This window comes from Trematomus bernacchii, unplaced genomic scaffold (genome assembly GCF_902827165.1).
Source record: "Trematomus bernacchii unplaced genomic scaffold, fTreBer1.1, whole genome shotgun sequence".
NCBI classification, from domain to species: Eukaryota; Metazoa; Chordata; class Actinopteri; order Perciformes; family Nototheniidae; genus Trematomus; species Trematomus bernacchii.
Genome location: NW_022987689.1, coordinates 1,850,767 through 1,875,407, shown reverse-complemented (window position 1 = coordinate 1,875,407; position 24,641 = coordinate 1,850,767). Strand labels below are relative to the sequence as shown.

The window sequence follows — 24,641 nt, the reverse complement described above, 5'->3', positions numbered from 1 at the left end:
TGAAGATGATTGTGTAATGTGTGCATTATATTTTGCATTATATTTTTTATTTATTTTAAGTATTTTCTGGTCAGTTTAAAGATAAAAGGAAGGTGAGACGTAACTATTACATGTTCAGCATCTTAGACCTTTTTTTACTTTGATTTCTAACCCCGGCAGCTTTTAGTATCCTGACTCCATTAACCACTCCTTGTTATCCTAGATGTAATACCTCATATTTAACACTAGGTGACGCTAATGCCAAAGGAAAAGGTAGACCCTACTGGATCCTTCTGGGGTAACCGGGTTTACGTTTGACGCACAGTGAACATCAGAAGCTTTGAGAAAAACACACAACCATTTGAAAAGTTTATTTCTACCATACACAAACTGTACAACACAGCGCATATCTGTTTATTATGAAATAGTAAAAGTAATAGGAAGTATCAATTTACAAACTACTTCAACTGAAAAAAAGCATTACATTTTAATGTAAAAGAAAAGAAAATACAATACAATTTCATATCTTACTAATATCGTTCCACAAAAAGCATTTCACATTACAAAACATCAAATACTAACAGGGAAAAAATAAATATCATTCACAAAACTTCCTGAGCAAACAATGTGTGGTATAGGAATTAAATATAATAAATTATAAATAAAGGATTAAGTCTAAAGAATTTGATTCAATTCACTTTTTAAGATTAACGTTCGATACAACATTGAGTTTTTGGATAAAATAGGGTCCTTTTTTTCGGTAATTTGGCTCGTTTGCTGTTACATTTTTTCTCTCTCAAAATGTCCTAGGCTACATGTCTTTGACTTATTTTCGCAGAAATGAAAATGTATTGCTCAAATAAAGATTTTCTTGTGATTAACTTAATATAACATTTTAACATGTATTTTGATACGATTACAGTGTCCAAATTCCCTCCTTTTTTGTTAAAGTCCAGGGCAGTTTGGTGTACTAAAACACAAAATAATTAAAATACAAAAGTGCAATTGATGCAAACAAAGAACTGATTAGCCAACAACTACCATTTGTCTATGTTTTCATTTGTTTTCTTTTCCTTTTGTTTTTTTTGTTGTTGCATTTAATGATTGAATCCGAATGGTAGACAGCTCGATTCTTGAGATAGCTACTATTCAAATCTGCCCCAAGCGTTACAAGAATATTATAAGACTGGTTGAGATGTTAAGGCTTGAAAGCAGTTTAAGATAAAACAGGAAACGTCGTTGAATTAATTCCTTTTTTTTTTTCCTCTCCATGCTAGCAAGAGTTAAAATAAACACCAGGCTTTTTAATCTCAGTCGTGATATTTGAAAACCTGACTCTGAGATTACAGCTACTGAGACAACGGTATTTAAACAGTCATCAGGAACCTCCTATGAAAATAATTGTACTGTATAATAAATTAGACACCATCCACATAATACTGTCCTACCACAAAACATAGTACTCGTATACTTTTATGGATTCATATACATTTAGGCACATACTATATGCACACTCCAAAGTGTGTGCACAGAAGGCAGTTTAATATCTATATTTTAAAAAAGACATCTTGACAAAAGTGGATTTTTGATTTTTGTTGCACTCTTCTTGTGGCACCCTTTGCCAAGCAGAATCTGACAGTCATTTCAGCGAATGATGTTGCATCTTTGCTCAGTGTCACTTCCTGGTTGCATTCAGCTGTTACTGGTTCAGAAGAAAAATGTACAGTACAGTTGCATTGCATTTTTTTGATCTCATTGTTCACTTTGTCTTACCATACATTCAGTTTCCAATAAAGAAAGCAAAAGCAATGCTTAAAAATATCGATTCATAGTCGTTTTGGTAGGTTTTTTTACTTTGAAGGGAGATCCAACTTATGGTTCAATAATAATATACGCTTTTCAACACTAGATGGCGAAAGTATGCCATGAAATTGGAATGTGCTTCTATGTAAATTTACAATGTGCAGAAAGTGAAACAGATTTCTCAAATATTAAGCATTTACAATTCAAGAAATAAATTAAAATCGAGGAAATAAATACACTGATGAACAAATATAATAATAAATAGCGATAATATAAGAATGACATGAACACATACAGATTCAAATCAAGCAAACCATACAAAATAATTAAGTGCAAGAAGAGGGGTACAAATCTCACCAGGATAAACATATCAAGTGAATGCAGAAACAGTAAAAGCATTACAAATCTGGCTGGTCATTTTCTCAGTGCAGTGTATTTACCAGGAAACGCCAAACACATTTCCAAAAGCCTCGTCTTATACATGCAGCCAAGCCAGCACTCTTCAGTAAAATAGAGCTATCTAGTGCCATTATCCCAAGTCAAAGAAACCTCCTGGTAGCTCTACAGCTTAAACATGGATGCCCTTAATAGCCTGTTTGATATTATCCAAGAGGGCCTTGCACTCTGGAGAGTATTCATGCTCCGAGTTGTTGTACATATCAGTTAATGTGTTCACATAGGCTTCAAAATTATGCTCACTGATGGGTCCCTGCAACAAAAACACAGTGTTTGACTATTAGTGAAAACAGCACAGCAGAAAAAGACATTTCATATAAAATGTGATTTCTTCCAGGACAGGTTAGATATAATGAGTTGTAGAGGGGTCTGTTCTTAAAGCTTACTGTACCATTTGAGGCAGCTGAATGTCTGTTAGACTGTTAATGAGAGCTTGGCTAAGGCGAGCGAGCTCCTTCAGAAGGCTGTCGTTGTGCTGTTCGATCATCTTGTTCTCCTCTTCAATTGTCCTCAGGTTACATTCCATAGACGATATCTGCTTTCGGGTACAAAAACAAAAAATGATAAGACATTTGCCAAATAGAGAGAGCAAGACGTTTTTAATTAAATAATCTTGTCAAAGTAGATATTTACCTGTGTTTGGAGCTGCATCATATCTGCTTCTATTTTCATGTTGGAATCATTCAGTTCCTTAATTTCATGATCCAAATGTTGAATATCCTCTTTGTTTTCCACTCCTGAATTGAAGCATATAATCCAATTTAACGTGTTCAAACGGATTTTTTATATAAATCTATATATATGCTTGAATATTGTTAAACCACGCTGTGTTTAGGAGTAGCTTACCACTGCTGGCTTTCAGTTTGATGGTCATCATCTCTTCTTCTGTGTGCTTTTTCTTGATACTCTGTGCGTTCAGTGGGCAACCCGACAAGCTAATTCAGCAGGTCATAAATTGACATTTTTAGTTGGAAGAATATCACAACACTTTAGCATCAGTAGGAGATTGTGAATGAGAGTTAAGACGCCATTGTAAGAATGCAACATGTCGACCAGCAGATAAATGGAGGACCTCACCTTCTGTGAGTGGCAAACACATTATTGGCATGTCCAAGGCCATTGCAGCCAGGCAGGGGACAATGGGGCAGTTCCTGTTTATTGGACTTCCAGGCAAAGGGCAGCCCATTGATGGACGACTCCTTCTGTCTTTTGGCAGCAAGTGGACAACTGCCTGCACTGCGGTGGGATGTGTATTTTCCCGATATATGGCCCTGTCCGTCACATCCCATTACTGGACACCTACCAGAAACACACAGCGTCGTGCATGTTGTAAACACTGCTGACTCACGCAGGAAAACATGTAACTAAATTGCACTAAATAACATTTCTTTGCAGCGGAAAAAAACAAAGACATTTAACTGCTCATATAATAACAACCACATCATTAAAAAAAATGTAATAACTAGACCGGAAGATTTGTTAACCATTAAGTTGATTAATCCAGCCAAATGCTGATTAAAAACGAAGTCGCCAAAACAAAAATAATCGCATTAGATATAAGTTACTAATCCACTACAAGTTGAGTTAGAGCGTACACTCTGATCAGTGCAAATGCTTTGATGTTGATGATATTTGTGCGTGAACACATAAAGCACAAGTCATGCTGTATTTCATTAAGAGTTTGCCAGTTGCATTTCCAGGCCTGTTTTCTGCAGGTCAGTAATGGAGTGACATGAATTACAGATAATTGTCATGTATCCCCTCATGCGAAAGAATGTAATTTGGAGGTGGCTAACCCTTTCCCTTATTGATAAAGGTGAAAGGTCACCTGAGATGATACAAATGGCACACATGCTTTAGAGTGCTGCTGCAAAAAGCCTGTTTCAGCATTCTGTTACTCGACAGCAGCAGCACTTAGAGAACAAAACAACAGCAGTCCCATTACTTACATCTACTACAGGTAGGTAGCTCGATGCAAGGCAGGAGGACAATGGAGGCATGCCATATGGCCCACTGTTTACAATAATCTAGGGACATTTGCTACCTTCCCCCTTTCTCTCCCTTTCTCTCTTAATGTGTATGAGATATATTCCAGTCTAATTCCTAAGCTCATGCCCTTGCATTAGTAATTAAAAAGAAAAAATCTCTGTCCAGATGTATGTAAGTAAACAAGGGCTCATATATCTGACTTTGGATTTAAACTGCAAATCAATTACATTATTTTTTTTTCAATAACACTTTCACAGACAATGATTAAGCTGCAAATGAGTGCGATGCCATCAGAGCGGGCAATTGGACATTTTCTTAATATACTATAATTATAAAGAAAGCACTCAGTGAAGAGTAATAAGCCAGATATTCCATTCAGAAAAAAAAAAAAAATACAAAACCCTGAAAAAATCCCACAAAAACACCCTGCTAATCCTTTGAAAATAATTCACTAATGTTACGACGAGAAGTATTATTTTCTTTGTTTAACTTAATGGCCTCCAGGTATAATGCCCCGGGTAAAAGCATGACGCATTTTCACAATGTTTTCTTGTTTTATTTTTGAAACAAAAATGGGATGAAAAGAAAAAAAAAATCTCTTACTTAAGCTCTTGCTCATCTTTGTCATCCTTGTTTGGTGTGAGCTTCAAACCTCCCTTTCTGGCACGTGGACATCCTGACAAGCTAAAAATGATTGGCGACAATATGGGTTAACATGAAGGAAATCTATTTGAGAGTAAAAAAAATGTAAGCTGAATTGTTACAGGCAGCTATGAGGTCTATTGAGATTGCATTTGCACAAGCCAATCGAATCTTATAAATCCACATGAATAAATGTTTAATCACTGAAGAAGTTGGAAGCCAAAAATATCAATAAAAAACAAGACTTCAAAAAGTGCAGCATGTTTGCAGCATAAAGTGCGACTTTCACCATCTGCTTGAATGTCATGCATCTGACAAATGTATTTCATGCTCAGTTGCGATGATTTTTCTCTGCTACCTTCTGTGCGAAGCATAGTTCCCAGTCACATGTCCAGATCCATCACAGCCAGGTGTTGGGCACCTGCAGGTGAAGAGACACAGAGACCAGGTGCTTTTTACAGCAAAAGACTGCGGGCAGAGCAGTGGATGCATGCTAATATGCAGAAAGGCTGTACAAATATCAAACAACTTCATGTGGAGTACAGAAAACCATGCATAATGTGTTGTAGAAAGGAAAAGAAAAGGAAAGCATTGACCCTATCTGAGGTAAAAACTAGCTTCCTAGTTTAATGTGCAAAATCCTTTAGCAACAATAACAGTTTTCATAAACACATACTTTAGTTCCTGAGAGTTGGCTGCCATCAGTGATTTGAGTGTTTTGTCAGCCAGGGGACATCCAGACACACTAGAGAGGATAAAGAGCTAACAGTCACTTTAATGCACTCTTTGATCACAGCTGAATTAAATCATCTTAATACAATGTCTCAAAGCATATTTATACAAAATCATCTGAAAACACAATTCCACCTCCTCGTCATGAGAAAGCTTTTCCATGTCACAGTGTTTTTAAAAAGTGACACATGATTTCAAATCTTAACTCTACAAGCCATGATTCAACTGTATCAACATAATTAAACAATCAGCGCCGTCTCCCTTCACTATATATCTGCGCGTTGGTGCTAATGAGAGTGTAATTATTTACAGTACCTCCGATGTGATGCATAATTCCCCGTCACATGGCCGCTGCCGTCACAGCCTGGGGTCGGACAGCTGCAGGAGAACACAAAGCCATTAATACACAGATTACTCTAGTTCCCACAGCTCCATCTCAATCTTTCTTTTTACACTGAGAACCTTTTCATGGGCGTTAAATAGAGAGAGAAAAAAGAGTTAGTACAGCGGGAAGTTTAGTAGAAGAATTATTATTATATTGTTCTACATTTAGTATCATAATATCCCTGAAGGGGGGTGCTGTGCTGTTGAAACTAGAGGATCCTACTTGATTTTGTGGTGTGATTCTGAAGAGGAGACCCAGCAGAGCATGCACTCTAACTACAAGATTTGTTAGCTTGTACGGGATATACAGGGAGAAAACTCACTTTTAATTAGAAGCATTTCTGCTCCACATGAACCTGCAGACATACCGGTTACAATGACGTGTAACACAGTGAGTTGCAGTGCTCTTTGACTCAAACCGTCCTATTTAAACAAAGGTATGGTAGGTCGTTACTGCTGACCATCTGCCAGCTGAAAGGGAAGCTCACATTATACACAGTCCACTGAATACGGATGCTTTAAGTTATTTTATTCTTTGACAAACCTCAAAAGCTCTTTCTTTACGTCTCGTAGTAGCAGCTTGGCGTTGGGGCTCAACATGCTGCCGTCCCCTTGATAGTGTTGGTGCTCCAATGAGACATGATGGTAATCCTCCTGATGAGACAGAAAGAAAGTTAAAACGTGGCCTCACTGTCTGAAATGCCAAACCTGACCTGATCTACAATGACCTAAAAGTGAATAATTAATGAAAAGCACTGTATAATACTCTTAAAAACCCAAACCCTGGGGGGTTAGAGTGCGATTATGCTTAAGGATACTTATACTCTAGTAAACCATACATCCATTTAAAGTCATAGTTAATCCACATAGTATTTACGAGGTATGGCCGTGACGTTTGGATTTCCTTTTTTCTCCTACAGACAAGATTGTGCAGTCACCAGATGTTGTATGATTTTTAAAAGCAGGTCAAATGTGATTACTCCTTATAGCAACTACAAACAACTATCATTGTTAAGTAAAGAAAAGAAAAGCTTTAAAGCGTAGCAAATGATTTTCAGGTACTTGCATTATATGTGCAGACCAGATTAGAGAGCAGTTTTCAATGTAAAGATATTGAATGTTTTATAGATTTAGTCACACAATTTTCATTAGACTTTATATATGGGTTTTATATTTGATACAAATATTTAGATGGATTTGAGTAGTTTTAGACCAAAGTTTACTTATTTGATGATGTCTTTTTGTTGGAATGTTCTGACTACATTTGACTATTGAAAGTGTTATTTTAGCTAAAGTTGTAACTTTGGTCAGTTTTAGACAACATTTTCAACTCAAAGATCATCAACTCAAAGGAATAAATCAGTATTTCGTAGGTTCCTGTCAGCTTTTAAACAGCATTCAGACCTTTTATGTTTGGAAATTATAAGTTAAACTGAATGAATAGAAAATCTAAAGTCCAGATGATTTAAACTTTTTAAAGAAATGTAGAGTAGGGGGTTGTCAGGGGATTTCAAACATGACCTTCATATTTTATTTACTCATTCTCTCTGGTAAAAGTAATAAACCTAATTTCTTTTCGACTTTCACTTTCTGTCATCTTGTATGTTGCTCAATCTCATCCATTTTTGTATCAATTCCTATAATTGAAATTCTTTGTTTGGTGACATAACTCTGCTGTTTTCTAATGCACTCAATTAACATCTTACATTTTCACATTAAAGCCAAAAATGTGAGGGGTTGTGTTTTTTTGTCACACCTCAGCATCCTGTAGAGCGTGAGCGTTGACGGGCCCCTCCCAGCTGTCCCTCTCACACAGCGGCTGGTAGAAGGCGGGGCCGATGAGCATGCTGCCGCCTATGGCCCCGGCCGACTCAGAAGGGGACATCGGGTCGTCGAAAAGTGTTTTTGTCGGGGTGCACTTCTTCATACTCAGGTCCAGGGTGCCATTTTCATCCACCTCTATGAGCATGTCCTAGAGCAAAAGAAACCTCAACATTTAATCAAATCATACGAGGGGAGGGTATAATAAATAAAGTCATGGCAGCGCGTGCTTACATGTGAAAACAAATAAATCAGGGGATATAAAAATAGAACCTTTTTTTTCTAATTACACTAAAAGGGAATGTAAATAAAACAGTACGCCGTCTTATTAATATGACAGCAGCGATATGTTAAACTGGAACCCGACAACATTTCTCTGTAAACATGAAAAAACGACTTGAAACGCGGAGCAAACAAACATATTTAAATAATACATACAGTGGTTATCTCACACCAGACAAAGTACCAAACTAAGCCAGCGTTAATTCTGCTGAACACAAAAAAATAATCACTGGTGTGTAGTTTTTCAGTGACAGCTGTGTCATCTGTTTTCTAGGACACACAACCCTGATGGCAGCTGGGGGGTGGGGAGGTTGCAGGTTTTAGGTCATCATTATTATAGCAAAAATTAAAAAGCTTAATGTGGCATAAGTTTCCCCGCTGACAGATGTGTTTGTCGTTTTTTTTTTTTGTGCGGAAAAGCAGAAGCATGATGACTTATGGCTGTTTTATGGTATTAAAAGTTTTACCTCGTTAAATGCTGAAATCCTTTTCCATAAATGAAACCAATTATTCAACGCATATGTTTCATTAAACCCTATACATCATTATTTATTTTTTACAACAAAAGGGAGCTTTTCAAATTAATTAAAGGGGATGATTTACATGAACATTGGCTGTGGCTGTCCACTTAAATTATCCAGCCGTTTGATGATGTGTGTTCCTAATCTAAACAGCACCAGTGTAAAAATAAAAGGATGCGCAACACTTTATGTGATTTATTAAGATTTAATGTTGTTTTTAGCTGCAACTAAAAACTAAAACTCCGGATTTAGTTGTCTTTTGTTGCTTTTATTGATTAATTAAGTAAGTCATTTAAGCGGCTCGCATTTTAAAATGAAAATAAGCTTGTGTTTTAAATGACAGCTATGTGTTGCGTGTTCTGTGCTATACATATCATGCATATGCAGATAAGTTGAAGCATCCAACGACATATAGCACTCTAAATATGGCCCCCTTTCCTTCAGACCTGAAAGCTGTTCTTTATTTTGAACGTCTCTCCAAGACAACTAAGCTGTAAATGAGAACAGATGATTAACTTGCTAACACTGTTTTATTCATTCAGTGGGCTGGTACCTGGTACGGGGCCACATTCTCAGCTCAACAAGCTGGGAGACAAGGATCTGTGCTGTGTAGGTGTGGAAACCTTGAATCATCTACAGTACACTGAGCACGTAAGTAACCCACAGAATGTGAACAATATTAATCATGAAGTTTAAGAGAATTGGCACCATAGAGACAATGACAGCAGAGGAGATTTTTTGATCTGAACACGTTTCCAAGAAGAGTTTGGAATCGTTTGAATTCAACTTTTCAGATGTTAACTCCTTCAGCTGATTGGCCTAATCCATTAAACTGCTTTTAAATGCTATCTGGTGTAGACACACAGCCTATCCTGGATCATATAACTAAGCAAAATATCCTCTGCCATCTGCAGCGGGCAAGATGCGTTTTCAGAAAACAGTTCATGGTTTTACATGCCAGCTGATGTCGAAACAAAATACAGTACCACATGTTTTAATAAAAAAATAGACGCGTAGTTGTAATTGGGTCTAAGAAGGCTGATTGTATTTCTTCTTTTGAATTTCCATTTGTGTACATTAAAGCTTTATGGAGAAGAAACCTTCTCATTTCCTGCCACCAAGGCGCCGAGCTCCCTTTGCCAAAATCCGTCTTTTGATGTCTTTCCTTTTTATACACAAATCAGAGTTCCTTTAAAATGACCACATTAAATACCTTTCCAAGTGGTCTAATTTCATTACCTTTGTTGAGGTTGCCAGGGGCCGGCCGGGTACAGCCTCTATGTTCTTCTGGTAGCGAGTGGAAAGGTTAAGGATGGCGGCTGTCGCTGCCGCGGCTTGGAGGCCGTCTTCTTTTTTGAATTGACTCGGAGGTCTGAGCTGACCAGAGGTGGGCAACCGGCCACCGGGAGCACCGAGGAAGCCGGCATACTGCTGAGGTGCTGAAAGAAAACAAATAAGTGAATAACATAGTTACTCAAACAGCACTACCTAAGCGTAATGTACATAAAAAACAAGTTGGAAGTTCATATTGGTTGGCTTTTACACCAGACACTAGGAGATGCAACCCTTAAAAGGTAACACACATTAGCATTTAGATCTGTCAAAGCTCCTTACCTAAAACATCTGACAAAAAATGGACACTCATTTAATACCATATTAAGAGCTTTGTTATTTGAAATGTATTAAACTTACAGTCGGGGAAATGTGCCATCTCCTGGTCCTGGTTGGGCCCCATCAGAGGCTGTTTGCCGAAGACCTGTGCATCAAAGCTGGCGTAATCAAAGCGGATTCTGCTGTACTTGACCATGTCTTTTGTGAGGCTCGTTTGCAAGGCTGCTACTGGATGAGAGAGCCTGTAGTTCAACTGGTTCATCTCGTATTTATTTATCAAGCCGATGGCTCTGCAAGGAGGAAAATACAAAAGGAAAAACACATCATTTTATTGTGCAAACCTCGTGAAATAACAAGTGCCCAGCAAGCTCATATTAAGCAGTTAAGTATAAATGTTTTTTTTAAGCAGTCAGGGATGCCAGTGCTTTTGTACACATAGAGTCTGGGATCTGATGTGTGTTGTAGATCCACAGCCAGGTTGCCAGACTAATTAATATAGTAGGAGTGGGCATCCTGCCCATGATATATCCACAGGGAACAAAGAGTTCTGCTCTTTTATCATCTCTAATAGAGAGGAACTCACAGGAGCGGCAACCATTGCTTATGTCTGCTTGGAAAGCTGGAAATAGACTGATCTGCTGGGATCAGTGAATAAAAATATCCCACACTCTCCTCAACAATAATAGTGTTTATCACTTTTTTGCATAACCTCAGTTAAACAACTTCAGTTCACTACAGAGCTGAATAGGATTTCTGAAAGCGTGTTGTAATTATTGTCCTGCACATGTGAACACAATGATAGCAGTGACAATCCCCAGCGTTATCTGGCAGTGTACCTCGGTGAGCGGTCAGGTGTTTGTCTGCATTTCAGGCTCTCTTCCTGAGGCTTGGACACTTTCACTGCAGCAGCGATGGGGCAGCCTGAGAGACTGGTTGAGGAGGAAATCAAACACATTAGCCTAATACTGTAAAAGGGTGCAGATTTCTAATGGCTTTTTGCTGTAGACGTACCTCCGGTGGGTGCTACGGTTGCTGTTGACATGGCCTCTTCCTGTGCAGCCAGGTGTGGGGCACTTGAGGACGTTCTCATGCATCGCCAGGACTGAGGGGACGAGGACAGAGAGAGGAGATAAGCTCAGGAAGAGTACAAAATCATTTAACATGTGAGACATAATCGAGCGGAAAGATTATAAGATGTAAAACATAACCATACTGAGCATTATGGAAATAAAACAAACACATTTTCATGCATTAAATCAGGATTTATGGAACTGGTTGGAACATTAGTGCCTATAGAGGAAAGATCCCACAGAGACAGAAACAGGAGAAGAAACAGCAAAAGGCTTTTCATTGTGAGGGACGCTGTAATGTGCCTGAAATGTAAATAGCTTAGTGCAAAGAGGAACGTTACAAGACAGCTGATTATATTCTTCAAAACAAACGCGTCGTTAAAGGTCCGCTCTGTATCCTTAGAAACTTCCTTTCTGTACATATTCTCCAATTAGTTTGTTGGAGTTGTCTATTTATTTTTGAATGCTGCGTTAGCTAGCCCTTTGATTTGCAAATACTGCCTACAGTCGAAGAGCACGCGCTTTTTTGAAAAAGTTAATTACTTTTTCTGTTCCTTTTGTAACATTACTGTTTAATGTCGAATGTTTGTTGAGTTGTATTGAAATGACTTAACAATCGCCAGTGTAAGGGGGGGGGGGGGAAGAAAGAATTCCATATTCACACAACAGCACATTAAGAAAGAGAGAGAGAGAGGAAATCCTTTAACTTTATTTGAAAAGTTTTATTCCCATCTTTGAAATGAACTAAATGTATAAGCAATTCTTTCTTGTCTTTGGCTCCGTGCTAAGAAGATTTCAACTACTGAGAGTGATTACAAATGGCAGTTTTTATAAGTATAACTCATCCACTATACAGCATGTATACAAATACTTCTTGTGTGACTTACTCTCTGGAGGAACTCGGACTTTATGAGGGCACCCAGACAAACTCCTGTGGTGCGGGTACAGCCCGGTCACATGACCAGTGCCATCGCAGCCAGGAGTCGGACACTTGATGTCCTTTTTATCTGTACGTGGAGAATCTGCGGACACAGTAAACAAGATGTCACAATAACTGAATATAATACAGCCACTGTGTTGCTGCCCGAATTATAACAAAGCCTTCCTGTCTTTGTGTTCTATCAAGAAGTGTAGTTTGAAGTGAAACATGCATACAAAGCACTTTCGTGTCTACATATTGTGCAAAGGTCAACAGATTGAAAATATCATGCAAAGCTAGATACTTTTTTCACAAAACGCATCTTTTAATCTCTCATTTTAGTTAAGGCTGCAGTTCAACATTCACTTCTTAATGCCCATCCATTGAAAGATTACATGTAGGATTACACATTTAGCTGCAGTCATTTGAAGAATCAGAGGGAAACATGAGAGGTACTTTAGGAGGATTTAAGACTTATGGTCATGGTTAAATATCCAGTTGATTCCTATCAAAATCCAATATTCTGAGTAGTAGCAATTCCATCAGAAAATGTTGTTCTTCTTTATTTTAGTCTGTTCATTTATTACTTCACTTGTTGCCAAAATGTTTTTAATACTTAAGAGGATTTCCTCCCTCTGATTCCCCCCCCCCCCCTTCTTTTATTCCTTTTTAATATTTTTGGAGCGCCCAATCATCCAAATCACAAGTGGTCTATCTGATTTATGCCAGATGAAAAATACATTCCCCAAAACCGATTGTTCCCAACATGATCACTTTTGATTCTTGCAGCTGTGTATAGATCAGCTTCATGTTACCTTTTCCTCCGTGATAGTTGAGTCTGCCCTCCATGTCCATCATCCTCTGGTGCCTCCTCTCATTGGTCATCTGCTCCATGAGGAAGCGGTCCATCTCCCTGTAGGCGTGGTGCAGCACCTGCCTCTGCTCCGTCTGCAGAGCGATGGCCTGCTCCAACATGTTGAAGTTCACCCCCCCTCCCCGGCTCATCTCCAGGGCTCTGTCGGGGTGGAGACCCAGAGCCCACCCCTCCATCTGAGGCGGCCTCTCCACCCCCGCCTCCCCCTCACTGTCCTCCTCTGTGGGGAGCGGCCTGTACCTCAGAGCCTCGGCCTGAAAAAGACTCGCCCTGCCCATCGGACCCCCTAACTCTAAGTGAGGCTCTTCCTTCACGCGGCCCCTTCCTGAGAGGTCTTCGGAGGCTCTTTGGGGGCTGCAGGTGGAGCCGTTGACCTTGGCCGACAGAGACAGAGGCTCCCACTCAGCCTCCCTCATGTCTGGGTATGGACTCGATGACGTACGGCTCATCCTGTCTTGGCTTTGGTCGTCTCTTTCGTTGTTAAGGAGCTCCGCTTCATCTTCATCCATCAGAGGTTCGGTGGTGTCTGGCTCACACTGAGGAGAGCCATCGGACGCAACTTCTGACCATCCGAGTGAATCGCCGGAGTTAGCTGGCACGTCGTGGCCGTTTATGTAGGCGACTCCATTGATTGCTTTTAAGTTCCCATCTAAAACAACAAGAAAACACATTTTATTCTCTGTTTTTTCCGACTTAACAGACAAAACATCTTCTTCTGTGACCCCTCGGTCACACTCATGATAGAGAATTGTTTGTCCGCGATAATCTTCTCCAAATCCTTTAAAGGTTTTAGATTTTTGTTACTTTTCTATAAATGATATTTCGAGAAAAACATGTTTTTAGAACTGAGAGGATTTAAAAGAACACATGTTGCAATAGAAATCATAATCTTGCAAGATTCCAAGCAATTCCTCAAGTATGTCTGAGATAACATATATGACCTTATGTTTGTTAGTTGAACATAAAACCTAGTGATGAGAAACACAATTGTTTTCTTCTTCCTCTGTGCCTCCAATTGGTGTCTCAACCCAATATAGATTTAGGACAAGATTATAAGGGATTTACTGCGCGGTGGACAGCAAACATCAGTTTTTTATTAATGATGTGTATATTTAAGTGCAAACTAAGCGGCAACATGTTGTCAACTGCACATAAAACTGATTTAGAAATTCATAATTGTTGTTTCTAGAGATGTGTACAAGAAAGGGGATGAGGATTCCTGAAAGAAACAGATGGAGGAAACTACAGATGTGCAGATAAAAGATAAATCATATGTGTTAGCTGCTGCTGTCTGTGTGGCATGACTTGGTTTAGGTCTATACATCTCAGTTAACAAACAAAATAAACAATTATTAGACATTTTACAGCGCTCACAGAAAAGTATAACATCACCAAAAATTGCAGTGACAGTGATTACATTTATTTTGATACAAATGTTGATATTTAATTCACCTGCAGTTTCTGAAGAACGCTTTTAAAACAGTGGTTGAAATAGATTTGAATTTAAAATCGGAAATGTTTTGTTATTAAGACATTATTTCTCAACTCTTAATAGACTTAGATGCTTAACAAACGAGAGTTACTGTAGAAGGGTTTTTCTAACAATGTGATTTATGTATTTTAGAAGATAGTGCATTAAAATCCCGGCGTTTTACTATTGAAATCCTTGTGGGTGTGATAAGACACCATATATGATAAATGAAGCACCATTATTGCAGATTATTCAAATATGTTTGCATTTAATTCCTAAATTTCACACTCATTTTCTATAATCTCTTTTTACTATAGCTTAATTTGCTGAGTGCTCGCGATAAATGAATTTGCATTGACCTTTTGCCGTCTATCTTTTCAGCATAAATCCAGAAATCCCGGTCACATGTACAGACATATTGTGCAAAGCCACAGAGAGTCTGATCAGTGCAACAGACAGAGGGTTAGAGTTATCCTAAGTGCATGTGAAACAACACTTTATTAACATCACTGCTTATATTAAGTCATAGTTAGTGATTAACAATGGGAGGCTATCATCTGGATTGAATCAATAAAATCTCTCTTGATCCTCCAAAACCATTCAAACGTATGCTCTAAGGCTCTTTGCACTGTGAGGGTTTTCACTTTCAGTGGGGCTATATCCTCTTAAGTGGCTAGACATCAGATATTATATAAGTTGAGAAGATAGATAGAGATGGATTTTGAGAATCAGATCACACACTGTTGAGGATGATACAGATACAGGCATTATTATTAACATAGCAGCACAAACAATCTAACCCTCACCATAAGAGCTTTAACATAAAATATGTGGCACTAATAAACAAAAAAGAAAAAATATATGATTTTCTGCATAATGAGGTGCGGTGGAATTTGACATGTCTGCTTTCATATGCATTTTGCAACATTACAATGTGTTACTATAACAGCCCCCTGCTGTGAAAAATATTTTAAAAGAGGTGTCTGAAGACAAACCCTGTTGAATTAAAAATTAAAACCAGTTAAACGTATTTACATTTATGAGGCGAGCAACAAGGGTTTTGTTTTTCATCCAGATGGACTCCACGGCCTGACACAGCCGCAAACAGTCATACATCCACACAGACGTATACACACACACACACACACACACACACACACACACACACACACACACACACACACACACACACACACACACACACACACACACATACACACATACACACATACACACATACACACATACACACATACACACATAGAGACACAGAAGTGCAGTGAAAAAAGGAAAGAGATGGAGGAAAAAAAACTTGGATCCCTCCGGTGGTTTGTGTGTTGGAACAGGTGAACAGTTTGTACTCCAGAATAGCCATTACCAGCACTCTGCAGCAGGGCTGCAGTTGGCTGGAGTTGAACGCAGTGTGGCTCAACCAAACGAGAGGCTTATTTTTCCTCCCTTTTTGTTAAAATGCAGATATGACCAGCTTCCCACAGCAAAAAAAAAAATCTTACTGCCTCTAGTCTACTTTTCCAATTTTTGTTTTCCACAGAAAATAGCCCTCAAATCTGACAATAACAGCAAAATATGTTCTGAAATTGTTTGTCAATACCCGTGTTCATTTGACACCCATCATTTTTTTTAGATGTATTATTCAGGCTGTATTTTGTTTTGTTTAAAAGCTAGTCCACTGAATATCAGGTTCAAATCAGGAAAATATACAGCAGTCAATCAACGCTGGGTGATAAAAAGTATCCACAATAACAAAAGGAAAACGAATGATGCACAGTGAATGTAATATGAACCCAGGAAACAAATAAATTCCATTTCCAGTGAATCCACACAATTCAGTGAGCTACTCTCCTGGTCCATTTAACTACACACATGTGTACTATAATGAGCTGTAGACATTATGCCTAATTATGTATTAGACTGTGTTAGAGGGCCTAACAAAAGCTTTTGAAAGGGACAATTACGTTTGTTGCTTAGTTACATCGTTAAAAATATACCAAATCAGTGCAGATTATAGTGGGCGAGAATGCACATGTACACCGCGAGCATTGTTGCCAAAATGCACTAAAATTCAATTCATTAGGTAAAAAGAAAACATTTTCGCTTGTTGAAAGGACAGCGGCGTAAGTGGAAGTAAACATTATTTTAAGCTGTTGATTAAATGTATTTGTGGTTTTAGTAAAAATGAAAACATGTGCAACATATGGCGAGCAATGTTGACACAATTGGTTTTCCTTCATAGGCGACTTCAATTATATTCCGTTTAAAAAGAATAGAGGAAGTTTAATTTGATTCAAAGTGATACCGGGCACTCCCCCATTCAGTGTTTCATTCTATGGATTCAATGGGTTTTGGACTGGCTATTGAAAAAGGACAGATGAGGGGTCTGAAATCTGGCCCCATCAAAAGAGGGTAAAGCCACGCCAAAAATATCATGGCAGATCAGCTGTCAAAACTTCAATTTGTGGACGTGAGACACAACTAATGTGGACCCAGCAGTGTAGTCTTTCACTTCCACTGCACAATGACTGCGGCTGCTGGCTGATGGCAGAGGGAGGGAAATATGAATGCAACAGATGGGATTTTAAAATTCAGCGTCAATTGTTCATCAAAACAGACAAAACAACAGGACATCTGTTTACCTGCTGGAGTGTCAATGTTCCTCAGCTCTTCTTTGTCCTGTGGCGGTGCCAGGTCCTCGCTCTCCTCTTCACATGCCTCGCTGGGGCTGTAGTGGCGGGGCTTCATCAGCAGGGACTTTCTCTTGTTGACGGGGGCGCCCTGCACCCCTTCCTGAGCACTCCTCTTCCTCACCATGGACCCATATGGACTGGGGGGGGGGGGGGGAGGGGAGAGGGGACCGGACAAAAGGCTCAGCAAGGTCAATAGAGGCCTCAGTTGGCTAATTTCAAAGGCTCAAATCTGACACTTTCTTTTATGAAGTTAATGAGTCACGTCACTGATCGAGGATGAAATGTTTCCTTTTTGGCACGGTGGCTAAAAAAAGATGAGAAAATGTGTGTCATAAAGTTTTACCTTTGAATATCAGTGACGCAGTCGGCCAGCCCTGTGAAAACAAAGGCCAAAAAAGAACCCGATCAAACATCATGTTTACATTTCCACTACAGTAGCACAGCATCTGTCGACATATTCTTCTTCAAAGGTTCAAAGCGGATCACTACTTTTGGGAGATTGCTAATGAAATTTTTACAATGTTCTGTAAATATTTGTTTTGTAGATAGTGTTTTTAGGGATGGTACCACCTGGGCTAATACTGCAGCCTTTTACCATAGATGTTATTCTCTTTTACAATGCCATGGGGAGTAATCAGCACAAGGATGGAGAAGTGGTCTTGTCATTGATCTGAAAAGCTTTTTATTCTCTCTGCTCATTCTCTGCGAGACCAACGGTAGCTCATCCTTTGACAACGTTGACAACGTGATCTAAAAAGGCTAAATCAATTTTCCCAGGGGCCTGCGTAAATCTCATTCACAAGTTCTACCCCTACTCCCATGAAGCACAACCAATAATAACACTTTTCATGCATTTCCCCAGATGTAGTAATAGCCGCAGCGCGAGGCCCTGAACACTTGCATAATGACATATCGAGTCTAGAGGTTTTCAATCACACAATATATACACACTCCTTAACTAATTTGAGCCAGTGTTCCAATTTAATGAAGTTATTCCCCTCTGAATAATGAAATTGCAGTGCAGTGCTCTTCAGACCGGCAAGATAATACATACAATTGACAGTTATAAAGTTGGATTGTTGAACTGATACCCCTAACCCATGGCGATAAGTGGAATATGTGTGTGTGTGCATGCGTGTGTGTTTAGTTAATAGCAAACTAAAACCGAGAGCTGCACTCACCTGCGCTGCTGTTACATGTGTTCAGGGTTTGCTCCTCACCTTCAGAATCCATCTGTTAAAAAATAAAACATGCAATGTACAGATGAGTTAAACACATAGATTATAATGAATTCAAATGTACATGTATCTAGTGAGGAGTGAACATTACTGGTAAGCTTTGAATATTATTGGACATTATTGTCAGCCAGTGAGCCTTAAAATCAATGTTTGTCCACGACAGCATCACAAAGAGCTTCTAAAACATCAGAAATATGCAAACACATAAGGTATAGTGTTAGAAAAGAAAGTTCTAAAGGTGAGAAAAAATGTAATGGCAAAAAATAATGACATCAAAGTACGGACAGCACCTCACTGTGTGTGTTTAGACAAAAATAGTTGCTAAAATCCATCCACTCTCGCTGGCTGTTGCTTGTGGGTCCCAAATAAAACCTATTAAACATAATTATTCCAGGCTGATGGTGGCGTATAGTGGTCACAGGCCAGTGAAATCTGTGAGTCATAGGATATGCTGTTACTTTTCCCTGGTAATGGGAAACATGACTCCTCTCTCGTTTGCTGTTGTGATTGAAGGCACTGACCTGTCATACATTTATAATAGGGGAGCAGGTGTGGCAGTGATGGACCTTAATTTCCTTTAATAAACCTTTTATGTGCCACACTCTTAATGCCACGCCGGGCCCTCAGAGGTCCTGCTCATAATAGGTTCATTACTTTTGATTACTACAGCCTATTGAGACAAACAACTCCCAAACACTATAGATTACGTTCTGTAAAAAACCAATGTAGCTCATTAGTTTCCTCAACACTTTCCCACACAGACATGCTTCAACATTTTGTATAAATATGTTGTTTTGAAGGCAAAGTGTTGCTCTAACATCCTGCAACCTGAGATTGTAACATGGACATTAATCAAAGTTCAAAGATGTTATCAGTGTATGGAAATATCACCAGTGAGTCACATGTTTATTACCAGGACGGTGGTTTTTTAATTCTTTATTTGACATTTCAGATGTGCCATTTGAATGCAAATGTGTTAAAAACAGCATTTTATAATGAACTTGTATTTACAAAATAAAAAAATGTTCTTTTATTTTTTTTATTTTTCTAAATGAATTCAAAAATAATATGTTTTGTAATGATAACACCATGCTATCATTTCAGTATACCTTTTTTTTAAAAGCCTCATGAATCAAGTAATAATGAGAAATAGGTTTTAATACTCCGTTTGTAGTCAGTTTTATACCTATCATACACAGTGACACACAGTTGCGCTTACGTGTGACGATAGCTAAGCGTGTTGTTTTTTTTTACCGCGTGCTGCGTATCAAGTTTCACATATTATATAAGTCTGACCGTCAAATTGAAACCTTTCTTTTGTTCGCACTGCTTTTAACGTGCGTCACATGTGCCTTTCTGACATAATTATAACAAACCCTACCGGCAGATTTCTGTTTATTTAATTCACATAACAAGAGGTGACAAGTAACCAGAGAACCGGGAAGGCCTCCGTCGATCTCTGTGTACTAACAGGTAGTCCTGGCAGGGCAACAACATGGACAAACATGTGACGCGAGTGTTTACAAAAGCAGAACAAATAGAAACATTCAGGGTCAAAGGGAGATTTTATTTGATATCCCCTACACATCGAGCTGAGGACTTTATCAAATGTACCTTATTGTATGATGGTTATTTCATTTATGTATCATTATTCAGAGTTTATGAAGTAATATCAAACTTAACTTTAATCTTAGGCTTCATAGGCAGTATAATGTGGTTTATAAGACATTATGATGGAATCAGATATCATTGTTTATTAATGTATTTGTCAACCACTATAACACCTCCTGTGTGCACCAATAATTATTAAGTGGTAATAATATAATATACATTGTTATCGGAAAAATGATATAAAATATGTTGAAATATCCTTATACTTGCATATACATGTCAGTTTATTAAAAGTGCCTACAGTATATGGCCTAGAAATGCTAATGTGAAGAGTTACTAGTGTAAACATTTAATAAAACTGGTCTTATTCTAACTGAATAATTAGGCCTACTTTATTATAATAACTTATAACAATATGATAAATGCAATGTAATGTAACAATACACCGTTCTGCTAAAACTCCCCATCAGTGTTTTTCAGGGATTTTGTTGAGTTTATAATTGTCTTTCTTCAAATGTATGTAAAAACAAAGTGTTTCCATGGGAAATAATTACCTCCGCTATCTTAGCATGTTCATGCGTTACATGTTGTGTCGTCGCCAATTATTCATAAACAATGTTGGAAAGAAACAATGAGGATTGTTGTAGGATTACTTTACCAACGCTTAGAAAATATAGCCTTGTTTTAGCATGTTTTACTACAAAGCATGTTGCCTTAGATCACTGAGAAGCATTCTTCAAAGCATAGAGTCTCAAATGTTGTCTTACATTTGATCTAAACTCTCTATTCACTGTATTTTCCAGCCCTTTGGGTAATGTATCGTACCAGTGCTCCTAAGTATTGTTAAAGTACTTCAATGGTCTTTCAAACCTAAAGACCTTGTTGCAGATTACTCTTAACGTTCTATTATGGTTTAAAAGGAAGTATGATCAGGTACAAATCCAGCCGAGACAACCTGACAACTATCCAACATAACTTTAGAAAGAGCAGACTCAGCACTACCTTTAAAATATGATAGTATCTGTCAGCCACCCACAGCTGTGCATAAGTAAAAAACCATCTGAGTTTGTGTTCACTCCGGTCAGAGGAGCAGTGACCCTGCAGCACTTAGCATGCTACTTATCCAAAACACTGTTACACAATCATTTTGAGACTTTGTGTCCCTGACCAAAGTTATTTTCACTAAGTGTGTAGTATATTTAAGCTTGGTCTGTGTCTGCTTGTTTACCTTTGATTGTAGTTTTCCGAGCGCTCTGTAGGAGAAGATGCCAGATCCGCACTGTCCCCTCTGGTTGATGCTTTCACACTTGTTTTCTCTCAGGGAGTGATCATCTAATTCATCATCTATAACGTAGAAAAACAACAGATACATTTAAACACATTTTGCATCTTAATTCTCATAATTAAAATGTATTTCATCATTTTATTTTCCTAACCAAGAGACATGGATGTGAACATGCAGTCAGAAAAAAGGTGGAAAGAGCATATTAATACCTCTCATGGAATAAGGAACACGATGCAAATTGATTGCTTGACAGAGATCAAATTGCTTGCTTCTAATTAATACAAAACATCCAAGAGGGAAAACAGGGATGAACACAATGAGTACATTAAGCCTCTTCACTTCACAGATCTTATTATGGAATTATTTATTTCTGTTTGCTTTGAAAAAACCAACATCTTCTTAATTATAGCTCACAGAGCGCTTCCCCAGAACAACAAAACTGGGGGAAACAGAAGAAGAGAGGGGAGGGAGGGAGGGAGAGGGGGTTGAGTGAGGGAGGGTTATTCATGCAGGTTCATTAGCATATGAAAAAAGACTCACTACTATTTGAGCTGGTTCGTCATCTGCTGAATCATATTTATGCAACCCCCTCCCCTCTCATGCACACACCCCAAGTCCAAATGCTTCTCAGAGGACTGTTACCCTCGTCTAGGGGCAGATTTCTCAGGGGGAAAGGAGCCTGATGCTGAGGGTCCATGAGATTTTCTATGTGTTAATCTGGCTGCTAGCTGTCCTTGAGCCCAGCCCATTCCCCCCTAACCCCATCTGCTAGCATTCCCACCACAGAGGAGAGAATGGGCTGCGACTGGGGGTAGCGAAAGAGAGAGACCTTCCCAGTCCAGCCATCATGAATAACCATTGCCTCGCACCATTATCAGAGGATCCAAGCTGAGATAGTGGAGAGGAAATATCTGTATAACACTCCTGACATTACTCTAACCACACTCTCGCATTTTGTTGTAAGTGATGCTATTATTATTATTTTCATATAAAGCCTTATTAATACCGTGCAGCTGCTGTGGATATTCATCACTGACCTTGAGTCTTTGTGTCCCCTTGTTCCCAGCTTATCCGTGCACTTGGGACGCTCTCATGTAATTAACACAGACATTATTGTGGTGTGGAGTAAAAAAAAAAACTCTTACTGTGTGCTACTGTGTTGATACCTCATCTTGAAACCAATAAAGCAGGCCAGAGTCGCAAAGTAAAGATTCTGGAGACCATAAAATTAATTACATTATTTACATTTCCTATAGAAAGGGGGTGGGGTGGGTAGGGGGGGGGGGGGGGACAGGCGAAGATGATGGAGGCAAATGAGATTACACAAAATAAGATTTCAAAATGTCAGTGCTGCACTGGACCAACCAACTGTTATGATTAGATTACTCTTTTAATATAATTACTGTCTAAGGCTGTGTGTGGAAACAATGCATACTGTACATAAAAAACAGCAGCCGCGTCTTAACTGATTCCCATCCTTTTCACCACAAGCCTTTTTCTCTTAACCTTTCTTCAACAGTATCATTTTGAATTATAGGGAACGGATGGGTGCTCTGTGCAAGGTCACTGTCTGGTGTGTATCCCCCCCCTCCCTCGCTCCTTGTTTTTGTTTCCTCTTCCAGAAGCACACTGAGTTAAGGGTTAAAACTGGAATGGATTTAATTATGGAATGAATGGAATTATAATGCGCCTGCAGCAAGTTTTCCTCCTTATTTATTAAAGCAGCTGATGGGCCAGGTTTGATGAGCCACTTCTGGCATAATTGAGTCATCACACAAAGAGGGTTCCTCGCATTCAGAGTGGTTTTATCAGCAGCAAACAGACCTGATTACTGGCAATTACACTCTGATCTAGGGGAAGGAGAAAAAAAGGGTAAATGTGCGGGGTAACTTCTGTGTTTATAGTTTACCCCGGGAATAATTTTCACATTAATTTTACACGCTAAGTGTTTTCTGTTTATGTATTATAAAGAGCAAACGGCAAGAAGATAGCACCTTTTACTTTCATTTTTCCTTGTAATGAATGTCTGAGGATATAGCGTCCCGGTCGTAATTTATATTTACCCTATAGGAGGCAGACGAGCAGCTACACATTAAACCGAGCGGAAAGGTGAGCTGGCAGGAAGATACCTGCTCCTGCTCACACCCTTTCTGGGGGGAGCAGGTACAATTGTACACAGAAAGCAGGGATTGCTTTGACTATTTTTCATTGAGATGCAAATGGAATTGTGGCGAGTAAATTAAGCGCTGCTCAGAGATTAAAATCAACTTCTGTTAAGAGAATATTTAGATAAACAACTTTCCTTTTTTTGTGTTTTTTTGTGAGGTGGCCAGGGAGCCGTCAGACGCCCTGCGCCTAAATACCAGCTGGACATTAGAATAATGGCAGGGATATAGTTTAGGAGGGGGGAGGGACAAAGAGGTCTAGGGTGTCTAATTTATGTCTTAAACTTGGCATAAAATCGTTTTTTTTTTTATTTCACAGTGTTTAATTATCTGTTACCTACATACTGAAAACGAGAGCTAATCCACGCTCAACTAATCCAATCTGAACTGCACTGGAAAATGTGCTGTTTTTTATTAGAAAATGTATTCTTTTTTAATTTAATCAAGGGACGTTAGGGTACTTTCATAAATGTACTCCCTTGAATTATTTTAAATATTAATATGAGTTTACCTTGTATAAAATACTTAATATAAATTATGTGAAAAAAAGGATTTAGGGATTTTGTTTGTGCTGTTTATTTATATGGTCTTTCAAATAAGAGAGAAAAAAATTGTTTATCTGAAATCAAATTATTCTGCCGGCAATTTATGAGCATTCCACCGTCTGATGGAGTTTTCTGGATTCATGCAGACACAGTGAAAGATCTTGAAGTCAACTGCGATTGCATATATAACAGCCTCACAGCTACCCTGACGGCCAAGCAAAGTGTTTGTCCCTTTTGCCAAAGAGTACTTTTATAGAGGAGCGTATTGGCATCTTATCACTTCTCCAAGACATAGACGCTTCAATAAAAGAACACAGCTCACAGAATTCTTAACAGACAATTAGGAGCCTGGCTAGCCGCTATCGCTTCAATGATTTGTTATGATGGCATAACTACAGGGGAAACTTGTTATTGGACGGAGTTAGCAAGAGTCCCATAAAAGAGTCAGATGGTGACACCTTTGCCGAGGTGATTTCGGAATCTTGTAATCGCTTTCCAAAGTCATCCCTAAGCCTTCCCTCTAAATTGAGTTCATCTG

General features: G+C 38.7%; 1 protein-coding gene across 1 annotated transcript in view; it reads right to left on the bottom strand.

The window, feature by feature from the left end:
- Positions 1-335: 335 nt before the first annotated feature.
- st18 (ST18 C2H2C-type zinc finger transcription factor) overlaps positions 336-24,641 on the bottom strand; it is a 31,315-nt gene continuing 7,009 nt past the window's right edge. The window contains exons 2-22 of the mRNA XM_034137156.1: positions 21,337-21,452; positions 18,441-18,492; positions 17,603-17,633; positions 17,209-17,396; positions 13,025-13,732; positions 12,178-12,312; positions 11,232-11,322; positions 11,057-11,149; positions 10,302-10,510; positions 9,849-10,048; positions 7,742-7,957; positions 6,530-6,639; positions 5,917-5,979; positions 5,546-5,614; positions 5,228-5,290; positions 4,831-4,911; positions 3,316-3,537; positions 3,085-3,173; positions 2,872-2,975; positions 2,630-2,776; positions 336-2,491 (exon numbers count right to left, since the gene is read on the bottom strand). Of these exons, the coding sequence (XP_033993047.1) occupies positions 2,351-2,491; positions 2,630-2,776; positions 2,872-2,975; positions 3,085-3,173; positions 3,316-3,537; positions 4,831-4,911; positions 5,228-5,290; positions 5,546-5,614; positions 5,917-5,979; positions 6,530-6,639; positions 7,742-7,957; positions 9,849-10,048; positions 10,302-10,510; positions 11,057-11,149; positions 11,232-11,322; positions 12,178-12,312; positions 13,025-13,732; positions 17,209-17,396; positions 17,603-17,633; positions 18,441-18,492 (3,012 nt within the window). The 5' untranslated portion in view covers positions 21,337-21,452 and the 3' untranslated portion in view covers positions 336-2,350. The remainder of the gene's footprint in view (positions 2,492-2,629; positions 2,777-2,871; positions 2,976-3,084; positions 3,174-3,315; positions 3,538-4,830; positions 4,912-5,227; positions 5,291-5,545; positions 5,615-5,916; positions 5,980-6,529; positions 6,640-7,741; positions 7,958-9,848; positions 10,049-10,301; positions 10,511-11,056; positions 11,150-11,231; positions 11,323-12,177; positions 12,313-13,024; positions 13,733-17,208; positions 17,397-17,602; positions 17,634-18,440; positions 18,493-21,336; positions 21,453-24,641) is intronic.